This window comes from Phaeoacremonium minimum (genome assembly GCF_000392275.1).
Source record: "Phaeoacremonium minimum UCRPA7 unplaced genomic scaffold PA7_03_scaffold_215, whole genome shotgun sequence".
In the NCBI taxonomy this organism is placed as follows: Eukaryota; Fungi; Ascomycota; class Sordariomycetes; order Togniniales; family Togniniaceae; genus Phaeoacremonium; species Phaeoacremonium minimum.
The window spans coordinates 123,564-142,568 of NW_006921121.1; the positions used below are offsets into that span (position 1 = coordinate 123,564).

Genomic DNA, 19,005 nt, shown 5'->3' on the forward strand with positions numbered 1-19,005 from the left:
TGAGGCAACGAGTTCAGGAGTTAGAGACAGAGCTTGATCAGGAGCGAAACAGAACCAATTCTCTCTCCTTTCAACAATTAACGCCCCCGAACTCCTCTATCTCTTCGATCTCCCCGCCAAGAGTAACCGAGATCAGCCATGGCTCCTCGAAGAAGTTCGGGGAGGGCATCCAACTTCGACCCGCTCGATCTCCCAATCATACTTGGTTCGGGCCATCATCATTATATCATTTCATCTCCCGCTTGAGTTCTTTCTTGAGTCCTACCCTTGAACAATCTCATCTCGCGGACAATATGCTTCCGCAGACTGCCCCTAGCTCTAAACTGGTACACGACAAGCCCGCCACCGCCTCCGACATAGCACACCGGCTCCCCTCCTCGACGGGTGACTCTTCCAATTCAGGAGTGTACCTCAACCCCATACAAGAGGAGTACTTTATCAATCTCTTCTGGCAGAGTTATCATACATCCTTATGTGCGATTATTAACGAGGGGGATTTCAAGAAGCACTACCAATCCCTATGGATACCATCCAGTAACACAAGAAAACCATCAGCACTTGTCGACATCATCATAGCAATGTGCATGCAATATGGCATGTCGACTCGACCTTCTCCTATGCAAGGCAACATCACAGAAGGCAACGATACCACGATCGCCGGCCGATGGCATTACCAACGCGGCCAAATGCTTCTAGCAGGCGAGTCGGAAAGCCCTTCAATATCAACATTACAATGTCATCTACTGTGTGCAATATACTTGTGTGGCGGATCATTTCACAATATGGTGGATAGTGCTTGTGGGGCTGCTGTTCGTACTGCTTATCAGCTTGGTCTCCATCTGGAGGCTCCCTCGGGCACGTCAGAGCGAGAAAAACAGATGAGGAGACGTCTTTGGTGGTCTGTCTATCTCCTGGACAGTAAAGTCGGCATGAAGCTTGGACGCCCCTTCCTCCTACACGACTCTTATGCCATGCCGGAGCTTCCAGGTGATCAATTAGAAGCTGCAATTGTATCGGGATCTACATTTGCACCGATTGGGAACAATGCCACATGGTTGAGCTTCAATCTTAATCTGGTCAAGTTGTATACAACGGTGAGAGCGGCACATACAGCGCTGTATGGCAAAGACCTAGATCTATACGAAGGTCAAACTATCTACGACGACCCTCGCAGTCTCGAAGCATTGGCTGAGGTCTTACTACCTCATACGAGAGCCTTTGAAGAATGGGTGAACAATGTGCCAAAAGCCCTCAAAACGAATCGTCAAAACGGGGGTAGACCATTTTCGACAGACGGCTCCCCCCTGGAGGTGGAGCAGTATGCACCCGCCTGGCTTCAACGACAACGTGTGCTATTGGAAATGACGTATCATCACTTATCAGTCAACCTTTATAGACCCTTCATATCCTTTATCTCGTCACCGCTTCAAGGCGGGCTTGCGGATTCGCTTGTCATGAAGTGCGCCGCTCATGCAATAGAGCTTTCTAAAATCACACAACAAATGCACTCATCCACATCTATTCTCGATGGCTGGGGCGAAGCCTTCCAGTGGCAGTGGAGTGCAGCCATGACGCTGGTTGGGTTCATCTTTGTATATTCTCAAGGGGAGCTAACCCCGGCGGCTAGAGGCGCCATTGATCTTGCCATTTCCTTCTTTGACGACTTCGGCGCGAACTTTGCGACCGCAGCCAGCGCTGCCAACATCATGCGCAACTTGTCCTCTACGATTGACTCTCTCTTAGCGAAAGCTTGGGGCCAACACAGCATTCCCAGCACATACCAATCACATCATGGAGGATCCGTGTCGAGCTTCACAGATATAAGTCAGGATGCGTTCGTTGGCAATGAGATGACGATGGGAGGCTTGATGGAAAATCCTGTAAATTTCCAGGTGTTTTCTGATGGATTGAACTGTGATATATTCGATATGGCAGTTGGCATTGACTTTTGGCAAGATCTGGATCTGCTATGGCCAGGTAATATGGTTTGACAAGATGGGACACGGTTTTGATTCAGAGGTTACTCAAAGCGTCGTGTTTCAAAGCAGGTTCTGTACTGAAATGGCGTTTAGTCGATCGACAGTCATAGTCTCAATTGGGCTTCAAGGTGATTACATACTAACAACAAGTCTGCTACCACTACTATCCCTGAAAAGCTTCGTAACACGTCATTATAGAAGGTCTTTCGAATACATACAAGTTGACCACCGTTGACGTTTTATGCACAACTAAGTCTCGCAGAATCCTTCTGTCAATTCTCGTCGTGTTCCTAACAGGATGATTGTAGTGCGTTTTTGATACTTGATAGATCACAAGTGATAGATAATCGGTGTCAAAATGGGATAATTACGGCAGCAATATGGGAGATCTTCCTATAGTAGATAGATGTGCCGTGTCCCTCTATATCCATCCTTCCTCTATGATTCTCCCAATCAAAGATTGTGCCTTTATAACGATGACCTATTTTCCGAACGCCCCTTTCTTTTCGCCTGATACGCACAGTGTTTGTTCCTTTTATGTAGTTATGTATTTTCTATACCTTCTATAATTCTTTTCGCAACCGTTTTGTCTATGGTTGAGATCTCTTCATCTTTAGCCTTTTTTAGACACCTCAGACTTAGCTAGCTGCGCTGAGGCGCGACGGGCGACGATATCGTCAAATGAGATACCGTAGTACGCCGCCTCCATGATGATCTTCAAGTCCTCGACCATCGGTAGGCGCGGGTTGGCCGGTGCGGACTGGTCGTCGCTGGCCCGGAACGCCATCTCATCGAGGTTCGCGACGAAATCGTGCTCCTCAATCCCCTGTGCCCGGAACGAGTACTCCATGTTGAGTGTGGCACGGAGATCCTCGACGGCCCGAGCGTACGACTCGACACCCTCCTCGGGCGTGGCGGCCGGCAGCCCCAGCATCTTCGCGATGTCCTGGTAGCGCTGGGGAGCGACGTATTTCTCGTACTTTGGCCAGCTCGTAAGCTTGGTCGGGATCCTACCGTTGTAACGGATCCCGAGCGGTAACAGCGTTGCGTTACTGCGACCCTGTGATATGCGGTACGATGCGCCGATCGTGTGCGTTATCGCGTGCACGATGCCCAGAAAGGCCGAGCCGGAGGCCATGCCGGCTATCGTCCCGGCGTTGTGCATCTTCTCGCGGGCTTTTGCGTCGCCCTTGAGCACGGACGCCGGTAGGTTCTCAAAGATGAGCTTAATTGCCTGCATCGCAAGGCCATCGGTGAAGTCGTTGGCGTACACCGACACGTACGCCTCGGTAGCCCGGGCAAGGGCGTCCATCCCAGAGTCGGCGGCGAGTCTAGACGGCATCGCGTTTACGAGCGTCGGATCGACAATTGCGACGGTCGGCATGAGCGCGTAGTCTGTGAGCTGGTACTTGTAGCCTGTCTTGGGATCCGTGATGCACGCAAACGGCGTGACTTCTGAGCCGGTGCCCGACGTCGTCGAGATGCACACGAGCTGCGCTTTCTCACCGAGGTCGGGGAAGGTGAACGCGCGCTTGCGGACGTCGAAACACTTCTCGCGCACGTCGGAAAAGCTCACTTCGGGGTGCTCGTAGAGCAGCCACATGACTTTTGCTGCGTCCATTGCGGAGCCGCCGCCGAGTGCAACGATGGTGTCGGGTTGGAAATTGCGCATCTGCTCGGCCCCGACCTCGACCATGCTGATTGATGGCTCTGAATCGATCGTGTCGACCACTTGCATGGTGACCATGTTCAACCTGCGGTTCAGCACATCCCTGATGCGATCGACTACGCCGAGTTTGCTCATTGTCGCGTCAGTCACGATGAACACCCGGTTTACGCGGCGCATGTCAGCGAGATATCGGATCGCATTTGGCTCGAAATAGATCTTTGCTGGCACCTTAAACCACTGTATATTGTTGTTACGGTGTCCAATGCGCTTCACATTGATCAGGTTGACCGCCTGAACGTTGTTCGACACCGAGTTCTTTCCGTAGGTTCCGCAGCCGAGCGTCAACGACGGGACAAAGGCGTTATAAATGTCACCAATGCCGCCAAGGGACGTTGGCGAGTTCGTAATAATGCGCACGGCCTTGATGCGCCTGCCGAACTTCTCGATGACCTCCTCATCAGTACTGTGAATGCACGCAGAGTGGCCGAGGCCATCCTGCTCGACCATTTGCTCGGATAGGCGGATGCCATCGTCAGCGTCCCTCGCACGTATCACCGCGAGGATCGGGCAGAGCTTCTCGCGGGTGAGTGGCTCATCGTACCCAACGTGATCAGCTTCGACAAGGAGGATCGAGGTGTCCTGGGGCACACTGAAACCTGCTTGCTTCGCGAGCCACGATGCGCTCTTGCCGACGATCGCTGGGTTAAGCTTCGCGCTGCCGCAGTTCTCTGAGTTGGCAACAACACCGAAGGCAAGCTCCTCGAGCTTGCGCTTCTCGTCGGAGGTTGCAACGTGGGCATGCAGACGCTGCATCTCGGCCATCGCTTGATCGTAGACCGGCGCCTCAATGATCGCAGCTTGCTCGGAGGCACATACCATGCCGTAGTCGAATGACTTTGAGAGCACAAGATCGTACGCCGCGCGCGCTACGTCTGCGGTCTTCTCCACGAACGCCGGCACATTACCCGGGCCTACGCCGATGGCTGGCTTGCCGCACGAATAGGCGGCCTTCACCATTGCGTCGCCGCCTGTGGCGAGGATGACGGAAATGTCAGGGTGGTTCATGAGCGCCCCGGTTGCCTTGATCGAGGGCACCTCAATCCACTGCGCGCAGTTCGTGGGCGCTCCTGCGGCGACCGCAGCGTCACGGACGATCCTAACCGCTTCCGCGGAGCACTTCTGTGCATGTGGATGGAAGCCGAAGACGATGGGGTTGCGAGTCTTGAGGCAGACAAGGGCCTTGAAGATAGCGGTCGACGTTGGGTTCGTGACGGGCGTCACAGCGGCCACGACGCCGACAGGCTCGGCGATCTCGACGATACCGTTGAGGTTGTCGCGATGAATCACGCCGACTGTCTTCATCCTTTTCATTGCGCTTGTGACGTTTTCGCAGGCGAACATGTTCTTCACCGCTTTATCCTCGAACAAGCCGCGGCCGGTCTCCTCCACGGCGAGCTTCGCGAGCACGCCATGTTGATTGAGCGCCGCGACGGACGCCTTGGCGACAATGCGGTCGACTTGCTCCTGGTCGAGGGCCTGGAACTCGGCGAGGGCGCGAATTGCACGCGCGACGAGGCCGTCAACATGAGCTTGCACGTCGAACGGTGGTCCAGAAGCCGACTTGGGCTTCGAAGCCGCTGACATTGCTATGTCCTGTTTCTGAACAGCCACGGCGGTATCCATGTCGCGGGAAATGCTCTCATGCAGACCCTCCTTTTGAGTTTGAGATTCGCGAAATGGTGTTATTGTCCTAACTTTGATGAGTTCTTGCGACTAAATGGATCACGAAGAGACATGAGAGTTTATGAGACGTACTCTGCTGGGACATTGTGATGCTGGGTTGATGTTGCCTTTTCCAAGGTATGGTGTTCTACAGGATGATTTCCAACATGCTGACGAGCAACGACTGGTGCTACGGCCATGTAATGCGTGGACATAAAGAATTGTATCTCCGAGGTGAGATGTGTTTACACCGTATGGCAGTCGAGCGCGACGGCACACTTCAATTCGACTTGCAGACTTGTAGAGTATGGTCTTGATGCAAAGCACAACAACCTCACAGATTCTCGATGCGAAGCCTCGCAGACTTAAATAACCTCAGAAGCGAATCTAAGAAATGCCGCCTGCTACAGCTACAGCTACTGCCGCTGCTCGGTGGACCCATTCTTCAAGTTTGCTCACCGTAAATGCCTGAAGGGCCGAGTCGGAACGAGATACACACGGTCGATCTCTTGCATTGGGGTAGATGTCAGGCAATTCGAGAGTGGCATGTTTCGACTTTTTGAGCCACCCTTGCCCCAAATAGAACCAGCGAAGAAAAAACGAGGAGCTAGCTCAGGTACTTTTGCAGCGCCACCCTCGATGGGGTTCGTTCCCTCCCAGCGGCTTGACCCAGCAGTACTGTAGTAATGCTCAGCTAGCCCCAGTGGGACCACTTTCGAGAACCTGTCAGACCGCCCGACTCAGGCCACATACAGGTGGCGCCGCCCGAATCCCAAAGAGCCTCCAGGGCTAACAAGTTGGAAAGTTCATGACCTCCTCGTCCAGTCTGGCCATCTCCGAGTCACAGAAGCCAGACTGGTCTCATAAGGGATATGCCTAGGGCTATATATACGTCATTTGGCTGTCTCCGGTCGAGATTTAGCGATTTGAGGAGATTGCAGACAAACACCAGGGCGTCCCATCCGTCCCTTCGACTGACTTGTTAACATGCATTGAGCGATTTTTGCAGCGATGGCTTGCATTCTTGCTTGAGCAGGTGTTGCACCGTCCATCGAAAGGTTCTTGCACTCCAGCCTACCTAAGTATTCTGTGATATACGCATGGTGATCATTATTTCCCAATCTCAACTTTCATTCGGAAACTGGGAGTCTGTGTTTGCGGAGCAATGGTTTTCGGGGGTGAGCAAACTGTGAAAACGCCTGCAGGTGAGATTAGCTCGATTGGGTCACTATTTGCCCTGGAGGGCGCCGACCAGGTGGTGGCGCTTTATATGCTGCTGATAAATTCCAAGCTTTGCCCAGCCGAGCTAGCTCTCTCTTGCAGTGCGGCTCTCCATTTGAGGCTGCTCAGCTCAGGGGGAACTCATCCTCTCGATATCAAGTAGCGAAATGCGTATCGTACATTTGGACCCTATATAAACCTTGCAAACCACTATAAGTTCCGTTGCGCATTGGCCTACATGTCACTAGGCAATACAGTTTGGGAAGAGCGCCAAGAGAGAGAATTAATATATTCTATGTTTCATTTAGATGTCTTCGAGCCGTCCTACGTAATCAATCAAACGGTTCCTATCTAGAGGCCTTGCGATGTAAGACTACCCTTGCGACCACGATGCGATATATTCTACCAAGCAATAATCAACCACTTATTGCAAAAAAGGACCAGGTATCCAGTTGAGTTCCCCACAGTTCACAGCCGGTGATGATGATCTTCAAGTGCCGTCTCAGCATAACCCGGTGCCCCCACCAAGTCCCGAGTTGGCGTCACCCTCCACGCGGCAGTCAATCAAAGCACCCGCAACAGGGGTTCTTCTCCAAAACGTACATTGTGAATGGTAGCAAGACTAGGCATTTATAGCTCTGGACTCCTGGTCTTGGCAAGGCCATCTCTAATAATACAATAATCCACTGCCAAATCGCTGTAAGTCCATTTTACTGTGAGCAATGTCTTTGAGACCTTTTCTATTGGCTGTCGCCGTCCTGAGCACACATGTCTTGGGTGAAAGTCATTACATGTTTTCGGGTTTCTTCTCTGGAGACACCATTGTTGCACTAGAATTTGAAGATACAACATCGTCTCTCTCCATTGTGCAAAACGTCACTACTGATGCATCAGGTGGCTCAAAATGGATCGCCCTCGATGTAGGATATCCTTTCTATGGCATGGTTTAGGGCAGTAGGAGGCTGACAATACCGCACAGAAAGACAATGCAAATCTATATGTAGCTACTACCGGGTACTTCCAGAGCTACAGCATAACTGCCAATCACACTTTGGAGTACCAGAGCAATGTCAGCTTGTCTTCCAACTGTAAAATTCCTATCTACAATATGCCCCATTCTCGCTCATACTGACCATTGAATACCTAGGTACAAATGGCAACTTCATCGTTGCATCAACGGCCGAGCCTTATACAGTCTTTGGTGCTCCTTATAGCTCTGGATGTGCGTCTCTTGCGATTACAGTCAACTTAGGGACACTGCAATCATCTTTTGCAACACTAGATTATGACAGCACTGCTGGCGTCCACGGTCTTGCTTTGAGCCCAAATAATGACTTCATATACTCGGCCGACGACATGGGAAATGCAGTCTGGGTTCACTCTTACAATAAATCATCAGGAGTGGTTGAAGAGGTGCAGTATATCGCGGCACCCACGAGTGCAAACCCTAGACACCTGGCTGTCCACCCAAATGGCGGCTTTGTTTTTGTCGTGTATGAAGAGGCAAATGAAATTGCCGTGTACAGCAGAGATACAACCGATGGCAAGCTGACAGGCACAAATACAACATATTCGCTTTTGCCTTCAGGTATGCATGGAACAGGTCCAGTTTCTTGCTCCCCTCAAGCTGATTTACTTTCTAGGATTCACCAACACCTCTTCCTACTGGGCTGACGAAGCTCTCTTTTCAGTACCTAGTGCCAACGGCAGCCGTACGGCACCAAAATATCTCGTCACTAGTACGCGGTCTCGCGAGACGTCAGTTCCCGGCTACGTTTCTGTGTTCTCTTTGGATCCCAACAATGGCAACATTCTCGAGCAATTATTCCTTCTGCCTACTACTGCAAGCGGTGGTGCTGCAAACGCCGTGTCGCCTGCCAAGTTCAGTGAAGAATACTTTGCTATCACCGACAGTGCCGCAAACTTTGTGGAAATTTGGAAGATCGAGGCGGAGTCAGGCAACACCACGGCCTCGGCTGTTTCCCATGTGGATCTGGATTCTGGCCCGGCCAATGTAGTTTGGCTCAATTAAGTATATCTTGCAGACAGACGACAGTAAAAGTATACATAGAGATGTTAAATATAGAGCTGCTTCGGTGCAGAAATACACGAATGAACTGCTAACAGTGGTGACTGGTGACATTGTCCTCGATGTGTGGCTTTTTCTAGGCGGCATATGAGATGCCTCTATATTTAAAAGAAAGAGCTATCAACTATAGGTTGACTTAACTTCATCGTGAGACATGAATATACGTGACACGCAAGACTTCTCAACATAGTACGAGATCAGCGCTATTGGGGGTTGGAGCTAAGGTCAGCACGATTACTAGGATGCAGTAGTTGTCTCTATAGCTTGCAAGTCATAGACCAAGAACTTGGTATACATTCAAATATCAGGTCCACAGCTTGAGTTAAGACGCGTGGCTTTCCAAGTCTGACTTCATATATCGTAGGACTTCTAGAATATAGAGCTGAAGCCATTGTTATGCTAGGGTGTAGACGTGGGTTTTGTGGAGCGTGACTGCGTAAGCGGGCTGTTGCCAATATTAGAGACCCTCACTAACACAGCTTTGACCTCTTGAGAAAGTAATTATAAGACAGCGCTATACTCGAAGATCTGAAGACAATGAATCACTTCACTGAACTCAGAAGCTTGCTATCTTCTTACATTCTTTGTTTGTAATTATTCTTGGATTTTGCACCATGGTGCCTTTACGCTCTTTCATTACGTTCATAGCCGCCGCAAACATCGCGGCGGCGGCTTCATGGAACACTACCTGCACGACCAAAACTCAGCGGAAGGCTTGGTATAAAAAGACTTTTCGATGAATTGAGCGCACATGCTAATCGGTGTAAGGAACAACATGACCGATACGGAAAAGGCTTCGTATATTGAGGCTGAGCTTTGCCTCATGGCTCGACCCGCACAAGCTGGCATTACAGGTGCCCAGAATAGATGGGACGAGCTGGACTGGGCCCACATCGCACAGTCTAACGTCATTCACAACGTGGTACGTAATCCAATGTTGATCACAAACAAATATATCTTTCTCCCTGTCGATATGCTCCTCACTTGCGTATTGCTTTTACCTTCTGCGCGGTGTTGTTGATACAGGAACAGGGGGCTTTCTTACCATGGCATCGCTATTTCATGAGGGTACACGAGTATCTGCTCCAGTCAGAATGCGGGTATGAAGGCGGCCAACCGTATTGGAACGAAGTTCTAGATATGGATGCCCTCAACGAGTCTGTCGTTTTTGATCCAGACACCGGCTTCGGTGGTGAGGGTGGCGACTGCGTGACTGACGGGCCATTTGTCAACTTGACCTTGCACATGAATTCTTCGTCAACCTCTGCCAGCTACTGCCTCACGCGTTCGTTCAATCAAAATGGATTTCAGACCGGGCAGCAGCAGTACATCGATGAATGCTTCAACACTACGAACTATGAGGACGCCTTTGAGTGCTACCAGGTCAATCCTCATACCGCCGGCCATTCTGCTGTCGGAGGCACGGTAGGCACATAATCAAATTCATTACTTGTAAGGACAGGAAGCTGATTTGTTCTTATAGATGCTTGATGTCGTCGGAAGTCCCGGCGAGCCGTTGTTCTTCCTTCACCATACCAATCTAGACCGCCTCTGGTGGTTGTGGCAGCAGGCGAACCTTACGACACGGCTCACAGAAATAGGTGGACGTAACATCCCTTTGACCACCTACCTGGAACAAAATGGGATGGACTATCCCAGTGCATCCATTCTTGACTATGATGGTGACGACGGGAATGTGACTACACTCAATCACAACCTCTGGATGGTAGGTATTGTGCCGAATGCAACCATTGCTGAGGTTATGGACCTGGGCGGCGATCTAATTTGCGCTGAGTATGTCTAACTTGCTCGATCATTAAAAATGATTTAAGGCCTTCTAGGTTGGTCCTGTATTGCAAAATGTAGAGAAAGCTCAGCCAAAATCGAGATCAACTGGAGAAAAGAGTATCTCATGCATTAGGGACGCATTTATCGTCATCTATGAGTTCGCTATCATCGGCTTTTATCATGAATTATGGAGCCCAGCATACCTCGTCTGTAGATCCAGGGCATCTGTTATTTCAATAGCGCCAGTCCAGTTTAAATATTCCTTTCTTTGATGCTTTAGCCAATTAACATCCAACAAGACAGCATTCGTGATGTCCGCCTCTCTTATCCCGGGGAAATAGACTTAGGTTTGAGGCGGTGCTTCTCGTCATATTTCGATTAGGTCATGCGACTTGGGGATAGTCTAGCTTCTTCACTAATCGGAGGCAGTTGTAGGGAGCTTAGCGGGTTGGTGTCATGCTTGCCTGGCGCCTGTCGCGTGCATACATAACCGGGGCTTTGCCTTGCCCCGGACTGCGGCTTTCAACGTCGAAAATGGATGTGGCGGAGATCAAATCGACAAGCTTCAAGAAGCCATAGCTGCGCGCATCGAAGTCTGGATGTTGCTTGGTAATGAAAGCACCGACCTTGGCCAGGTTTGCCCATCCATCATAGTCAGACGTTGCCCCCACAGCCCGCCGCAGCTCCCTCTCCAGGTTGAAATCGTGTTGGACGTGATCAGCTGCAGCTCGTTGCCGGGCGACCTCGACTTTGTCCGGTTGTGGCCTGAGTTCCTCGTCAAATATCGAATTCTCAACGCCCAAGTTCTCGACGTAGACAAATTTGTCGCATGCAGCAACGAATGGTTTGGGCGTCTTACGCTCTCCAAACCCATACACAACAAGTCCAGACTCCCGAATGCGCGAGGCAAGCCGGGTGAAGTCGCTATCGCTTGAGACAAGACAGAAGCCATCGAGCTTGCCAGAGTATAAAAGGTCCATGGCATCTATTATCATGGCCGAGTCGGTCGAGTTCTTGCCCTGGGTGTATGCGAATTGCTGTATTGGCTGTATTGACTGCCTGAGAAGTTGATCCTTCCAGCCCGTGAGGCCGGGGCCTGTCCAGTCACCGTAGGCCCGTTTGACATGGGCGGTGCCATACTTGGCGACTTCTGCCAGCAGCAGCCCGATTCTAGAGGCTTGTGCATTATCCGCGTCGATGAGGACGGCTAGTTTTGCGGTGGTGCTGCCAGACATGATAGAAACTGGTCGCTTGAGAGGTTCTCGGGTGACAATAAGGTGAGCCTCGTGTATGCTGATGCGGGGTTTCTTCGTGGCTGGCTCCTGTGGTGAGCTGGGCTCGTGCTGGCAAGCTAGCGTTTGTAGTGTTGGGCTCAGATCCATCGCCCTGCAAAGGCGGTGGTGAGCTACTAGCTGTTCTGAGTGCCGTTCCGCCGTGGATGCTCGTTGCACAGAACAAAAATTCAATAGGAATTAAAAGGAGCCTTCAAAGTCAAAGAAGCTTTAGGTTTCCTTTGAATTTATTGAATGGGCGAGAGGCAGTAAGGAGAACGTGATATATCTGAGAGAGCCCTCCTTTTATTGACTTTGTCTACCTGAATGCCAAATCAGTGCCTCAGTTTGCCCTAGTTTAAGTCGCCTTGGTCGCCAGCATGCTCACAATCTCGTCCGTCAACCTCTCCACCATACCAAGTCCGGGATCATGATCCGGATTCACTTCAGCAATTGTCAATCCCTCAACTTTGCTGCTACCTAGAAATACCTTTAACGCCCTCATCATCTCCTCAAACGCCACTCCCGTGTAGTTTGGCAGGTTTGCAATCGGAAACGTCCCCGGATCAATAGAGTCAACGTCCAGATGAACCATGATGACATCAACTCTTTGCTCGAGATATTCAAGCGCCTCTTTTGCGCGCTGCTCTGGCTCCCGCGCTACGGATGCTGAGCTGACGACCTTGTAGTTCTTGTCGAAGAGATACGCGAAGTGCTCTGGTTTATTTCCCGCGAACGACATGTTGGTGCCGAAAAAGACCGTATTGGAAGAGTCGCAGACGGGCTCTCCTGAGGGACGGGAGAATTGCTCCATGCTTTTCAAAGCACCGGGTATCCTGATCAGATGCGCCATATTCATGCTGGCGAAAGTACCAACAGAGGCAGCATCCGTAGGAGATGTAAGATCCGTATCAGCGTCGATATAAATTAGGCCCACACGCTTAGGAGGCGAGTGCGAGCCCGCATGCTCCCAGAAAGATGTGAGTATCGCTGGTAACATGCCGCATTCGCCACCAAGTATTAGTTGAAATGGTGGTTGAGCTGACGAGTTGAGATTTTCTGAGATGGCTTGACGGACGCTTCTGCAAACAGAGATGTTGATGTCTTCATTGCGGACGCCGCCTGGTGAGAAAGTTGCTGCCGCAAATCTTGCCGGTGATTCCAGCGCGTGCTTTTCTGAGACAGATAGACCCGATTCTTTCAACTTCTTGATGATGCCCACATCTTGGAAGGCTTGAGGAGCTTTAGATTTGCCCGGCAGAACCGAGCCACAATCCGACGGTACGTAGGTAACTGATATTGACATTGTAGCTGCTATGGTACACGAATTTGGGGATGGAGATTATCTGTCAATTTTTATCTTCATGATACTAGGCTCTTATATACTGATCTCAAACATTGTTCGATCGGGCACCGGCGAAAATAATCTAAATCATTGACGATCGTGGTCAATTGTTGATTGCGCCTTTACGCCCTTATCAAGAACGCTGTTAGCATGCAGACATCTTGGAAATCTCACATATGACGTAGCGCTTGCTAGCGACAAGGCGCGCTGAACGATAGTGCGTGATATTGGTTCTTCAGTGAATGAGTAAGCACTAACGAGGGGTTACGAGGAGGTTTGCCCAAGAACAAGGAGGTTCTACTCTAGTAGGTGGGCGCGAGTGACAACGAGAGCATTGCAGCGTAAGAAATAGCGGTAATTCGACAATATTTGGACGAAGAGCATAAGTAATGGGAGGAAGAGAAGCATCCAAGGACCCCAATTACCTCGAGTCATATTGAAATAAACCAGGAATACCATGGCTTCGGCCCCGTGGTATCACAAAATATGTATATCGATCAGTCATAAGACTATTGAATTTACTGTCAACCAGATTGACTGTTTGCTAAAGCGTTAGAATGTGGAAGCCATGCTTGCATGGACTCGATGTATCCTGAAAGCCAGCTCCTCCAGAGTCTCTTTAGCATCTCAGCATTAAACCCGCAGGCATACTACCGCTCAGTTGATCGTATAGAAGCCGCAGTCTCTGGATCTTATGCCCACATTTAGATATATAAACCCCAATATGGCTTAGTTGGGCCTCATAAGTATCGCTTGTTGTATATTCTGTGTTCAAGCCTTTGCTTGGGTTTGGCGGACATCAAGCAATCTAAGCTTAACAGTCGACCCTCCACGCTCTAGCTAGGCAATAGCATGACGCTAATCTGGAGTCTTAGTCAAACGTAGACAATGAGAGTTAGAAGCAAGAGAGATATGCTTGCTCAGCCCTGTGACGTCAACACGGGGTGTTCAGGACAGGCGGCGAGATATGCATCGATCTACGTGCCACTATTGCTGGTTTGACAATCGGAGTGTTCCGACCATTTAACGATAACAAGGCCTGTATCAGTAAGCAACAACGAATAGGAATGGCTCCTGAGGTGCAAAAGTGGGTCCATGTGGAAGCTTCATCGGAGTAACGGAGTACACGGAGCCCCTTTCAACATGTTATGAGGCGCCAGCATCGGGCGTGATAGGGCTTTGTCGTGTAAAAGGATCAGGTAGCATCATAGTCAAGTACGTTGATCGCAGAGATGGATCATGGTGCCCGCAGCTCCGTCCGCTGCTCCAGGTCATGACAACAGTTTTACTTGTATAAAAACCTCCAACCTCCTCAGGGGGTGGAGTTATTGAAAAAGCACAACAATAACAAAAACAACTTGCAGTCCACTAGAAGGCATAACTTTAAGATAACAATCGACACAAAGCAATTACTACGATCGAAAAGTGCCAACAACCAAGCTCTCACTTCTCTTCATCGAACAAACTCGATCAAACCTCCGCCCACCGAACTTGAAACAAATCACTCTTGCTTCATTCAACGCTAGCAACATGAGTCCTCCACGCCGAGCCCTGATCAGCATCACCTCCGCTCACGCCACCCTCTTCCAGGGCAAGGAGACAACCGGTCTCTTCATCTCCGAAGCTTTACATCCCTACAACGTCCTCAAAGCCGCCGGCTTCGAAGTCGATCTCGCCTCCGAGACAGGCACCTATACTGCAGACTGGCTCTCGCAGCAGCCAGACTTTCTCAATGGCGAGGATTTGAAGACCTGGAATGATGTCAACAGCGACTTCCGCCAGAAGCTGGACAACATGCCGAAGGCTTCTGAGCTAGACGGATCCAAGTACGGTGTCTTCTTCGCTTCGGCAGGACATGCTGCCTTGATCGACTATCCAACTGCCAGCTCCTTACAAAAGATTGCGGGCCAAGTCTGGGCGAATGGTGGCATCGTGTCTTCCGTCTGTCATGGGCCTGCAATCTTCGCCAATTTGATCAACCCAATAACCAACGAGCCTCTCATTAAGGGCAAGAAGATCACTGGCTTCACTACTGAGGCTGAAAATACTATGAAGATTATGGACGATCTTCGTAGCTGGAACAGTGAAATGGTCGAAGAGGTTGCCGCCCGACTTGGTGCGACTTGTAAGTTTGAAATTTCCAATCACCTGGACTTGATACCTAGCTAACTCTGTATTTTCCAGATGAGCGTGCCCCTGGTATCTGGGACGACTTCCACGTTGTTGATGGCCGCCTGATAACTGGTCAAAACCCCGCTAGTGCTCGATCAACTGCCGAAGCTGTTGTGACTACTTTTGAAAAGCTGTAGAGGACGGAAAAGTTCGATAGCTAAAGCCAGAGCTACATGGGACAATCGGCAGTGGTCTCGAAAGAAAATTATTCGTGCGAGCGTTAATCTGGGGAATATCTTGAAGAAGAATTGAGGGTGCTATTTCGGTGTTATCTTGATTTTCTATAGATCATTGACTTTACCAAAATAAAGGCATAAAACCAATGCTTGTATGATTGTGTTGTGGTGCATGTCCTTATACAGCTGGATCTAATTGTTTGAAATACCCGTTCTTGTCACATCCCTAGTCCGACTACAAGATGCTCCTGATTGTGGAGAACACTGCTATCCGTTTCAAGTCGACAAGATCGTCCACAAGGTAAGAAATCCTTATGGATGAGTCCTAGCAACATATAGCATTAGCAGAACTCACACGTATCTTTTACCAGTCATCCATGTGACGTCAGGTAGTCATGTACAGCCCTAGTCAAGATTGATACCAATAAAGATCTATCAAGACACCAGGTCTCTAAACAACTGAGCTATGTAAGTCTCCTATAATTATCTGTTCGTTTGATATAAAGCGAAGGACTTGACATTGCTGTTCTTAATCAAGCAAGTCGCATTCATCAACATAACTAATCCGCCTGCTAACAAGAGCTAACTTGCCTGATCTGAAATAAAAAGTGAACCATTAAGATCAAAGGAGATACCAACTTCTTCAAACTTAGTTCGCAACACCTCATAATCGTCTTCTTTCCACAGAACTTGAAATTTTCCTGCGAATGTCGTCGTGTTCAATGAGACATGTCTCAAGTTTGGGAATTCTCCAGCTGCAGCAGCCTCGCTGAGTTGAATCACATGCTCATGAGGAATAGACCTTATGAAATCAAATTTGATGCTTTCGATGGATTTGGGCCATAGATCCACGAGACTCACGGAAGAAGACTCCTCGGGGTCATCTGACGGTAGATAGATGGTGTTCTGGGTGAGGACAGCGGTCTCAAGCTTTGGAAACGGAAGCTCTGTGATCATTGCGGACTCATCGTAGGAGTCTTGAGCATATTCCGCCCGGTATGAAGATACCCAGTCGATTGCGAGATGCCGCAAAGACTTCTTAGCTGGAAGAAGAGCAGCGACAATCTCCGCTGGTAAGACTTCTTCCTCGTCATTGTCCTGGCTGAGTGCACCGGACTCATATGTGAAAGTTTCTAGCTTCTTGCAGTTTAGGAGAAGTCCTTTCAAATCATCGTACGTAAGCATGGTGTAAGTAAGTTCCACCCGCGTCAAGTTCGCAAAGGCGACATGAACGCCTGCACCAACACACATGTGAGTTTTGAGGCTTGTAAGTCCTGACAATGGCGCAATAAGAGCATGCTGCTCTCCCAGTCCGAATCCGTACTCCGTATCGTCGTGTGCCAGTGAGAGCTCCCGTATATTCGCAACAGGTCTCATTCCCTCGAGCATTTCGATCAAGCCTTCATGCGCCCAATCAGCGTAGAGGACCACATGTAAACGCTCCAAGTTTGGGAGAAGCTGCAGTAAGAGCGCCAGCAAGACTGCGTCTGTCTCGTTTTCGAAAGTCCGCCACATGGGTGGCAGAGATAGGCCTATCTTAGATGCAATAATCTCATAATCTTGTGCGTCGGTATCTGAAATGTCTTCGACGGTGCTGACATCTTCATAGTCAAACCACAGAATATTGGATGCCAAACCTGGGTTCTCTGCGGCTAATCGAACAAGTGAGCCTAAATTCAGGTTGTGAGGGATATCATCTGGCCCTCGATATACGGGCGCGTGAAGATGCTGTTTGACATAATGGAACAGGACTGGTTGAGCAATATGCTGCAGTTGTTGGCAGCATTGACTGAGGTTCGAAAGTGCGACCTCCTCATCTGTTGGATTACCGATGTAGTCTCCACTGAACATATGAGGTCCTGCTTTGCCAAACTTGGGCTCTACGTTGGTATCCCGACAGTGACTGCACAAGTTCCTGCAGATCTTCTGCAGGACCTCGGTAGGAAGCCGAAGCAGCTCTAACGACGTCATCCTCGCGGCGAGATCTTGTGTTGTGAGCTTAACATCGCTGGCTCCGGTCGTCCTTTGTTTCGCGATTTATAGCCCTTTTTGTGCGCAACTCGTACTGTTCACTAGGCCGGTTTAGGGGCGCGTTTAGGCAGAGGTGCTAGGTTTCTAGCGAAATAATAGGCAAACGGTCTTGGCATTTCCTCCTATAGCAGGGAGTGTGGCATTCACTGCAACCCCGGTCCGTGCCAGCCTAGCTCACATCGTTCGTATCACAAAATGCGATAACTCAGGCTTTTCTTCGTTTTCCTGGTGAAAACCAAAGATAACCGTCATGAATGTCGTACGAGATCTGATTGTATCATTTTCAGTATAATAACGAGCAATTCGTAGAGTATAGAAAGGTTCAGTAAAGATTAACTAATTTAGCTGAGAAGCGAGATACGAGCAAAGGACTGGTAAATTTGCTTCGAGAACCAAGAAAAGCACAGTTTCTTTCTGCTCATATAATTATTGCAAGAAAGAACTACTTGTTCTAGGCGTTTACATCAACGAGAATTTTGACGTGGCTGTCTTTGTCGTTGATGAGTGTTTTGATGCCATCTTCGACGATGTTCTCGAGTTTTATCTTCCGTGTGATCATGCCATTGGGTTTGATGGCGCCTGCAACCCTCAAGTCAGCTTCTTCATTGCACTATGATAGTGTGTACAACCTACCAGTTCTTAGGTTTTCGATGACTGCTTCGTAGTCCTCTCTCTGATATCCAAGAACGGACTTATACGAGCTCTCTTTCCATGTTACCCAGTTGGGATTGAAAGGGATCTCCTTCTCCCAGATAGCTACATTGACCACCGTTCCTTTAGTCTTGACTATTTCGCATGCGCTCTTCACGCTTATCACATAGTCAGCTTCGAACCGCAATACTACTGTCACTCCAGTCGTGGACTCACCTTGCTGGAACACCGGCGCAGTCAAACACTACATCTGCACCCCTGCCATCACTCAACTCCAACGCTACCTTTTTGAGGTCTTCTTTTAATGGATTGACAACTTTTGTTGCCCCGAATTCCGTAGCAAAATTTTGCCGCGATGTTGCGACCTCCGATACGATTATTGTCTTGACTCCTTTCGCCTTCAGACATAGGATCGCTGCTAAGCCTATCGGCCCACCTCCCAATACGACTGTTACACTATCAGAGTTGATTTCGGGAGCAGCAGTGATGGCATGCCATGAAACAGATAAAGGCTCAACGAGAGCTCCCATCTCGAGTGTCAAGTTCTCTGGCAATGGAAACACATGCGTGGCCCGCACGCAGACTGCTTCGCTGAGGCCGCCACCTCCTCCGCTTAATCCGACAAAACCGCCCGTGTGGCATGCATTTTGAGCACCACTCTCACATGCCGCGCAGTGTCCACAAAACACTGTAGGTTGAACGGCACATGCTTGCCCGACTGTAAATCCGGTGACTCCTGGGCCAATCTCTTTGATTACCCCCGAGAATTCGTGGCCTAGTGTTACCGGAATCGTCTCCCCGGTGACAGGATGCGCCGTAGCAGGGCAAAAGTTTGGCCCACCAAGATATTCGTGCAAGTCAGTACCACAAATATCTTGGTGGGCCAAACTT

The 19,005-nt window shown here is 49.7% G+C and overlaps 4 protein-coding genes across 4 annotated transcripts; 2 read left to right on the forward strand and 2 right to left on the reverse strand.

The window, feature by feature from the left end:
- Window positions 1–2,592: 2,592 nt before the first annotated feature.
- Window positions 2,593–5,331, reverse strand: UCRPA7_2908 (putative iron-containing alcohol dehydrogenase protein; the record flags this gene model as incomplete). The annotated part of the gene is made up of 1 exon (XM_007915462.1): window positions 2,593–5,331. One exon carries the CDS (start codon window positions 5,329–5,331, stop codon window positions 2,593–2,595), a length of 2,739 nt encoding a protein of 912 aa, XP_007913653.1.
- A 4,124-nt stretch (window positions 5,332–9,455) lies between these two features.
- Window positions 9,456–10,484, forward strand: UCRPA7_2909 (putative amino acid transporter protein; the record flags this gene model as incomplete). Its single annotated transcript, XM_007915456.1, has 3 exons — window positions 9,456–9,602; window positions 9,770–10,105; window positions 10,164–10,484. The coding sequence occupies 3 exons, from the start codon at window positions 9,456–9,458 to the stop codon at window positions 10,482–10,484; spliced, it is 804 nt and encodes a 267-aa protein (XP_007913647.1).
- Window positions 10,485–10,846: 362 nt separating this feature from the next.
- Window positions 10,847–12,592, reverse strand: UCRPA7_2910 (hypothetical protein; the record flags this gene model as incomplete). The annotated part of the gene is made up of 3 exons (XM_007915474.1): window positions 10,847–10,883; window positions 10,955–11,811; window positions 12,230–12,592. The coding sequence occupies 3 exons, from the start codon at window positions 12,590–12,592 to the stop codon at window positions 10,847–10,849; spliced, it is 1,257 nt and encodes a 418-aa protein (XP_007913665.1).
- Window positions 12,593–14,614: 2,022 nt separating this feature from the next.
- UCRPA7_2911 (putative chaperone protein hsp31 protein) lies at window positions 14,615–15,393 on the forward strand (the record flags this gene model as incomplete). Its single annotated transcript, XM_007915468.1, has 2 exons — window positions 14,615–15,209; window positions 15,269–15,393. The coding sequence occupies 2 exons, from the start codon at window positions 14,615–14,617 to the stop codon at window positions 15,391–15,393; spliced, it is 720 nt and encodes a 239-aa protein (XP_007913659.1).
- Between the last annotated feature and the right edge of the window lie 3,612 nt (window positions 15,394–19,005).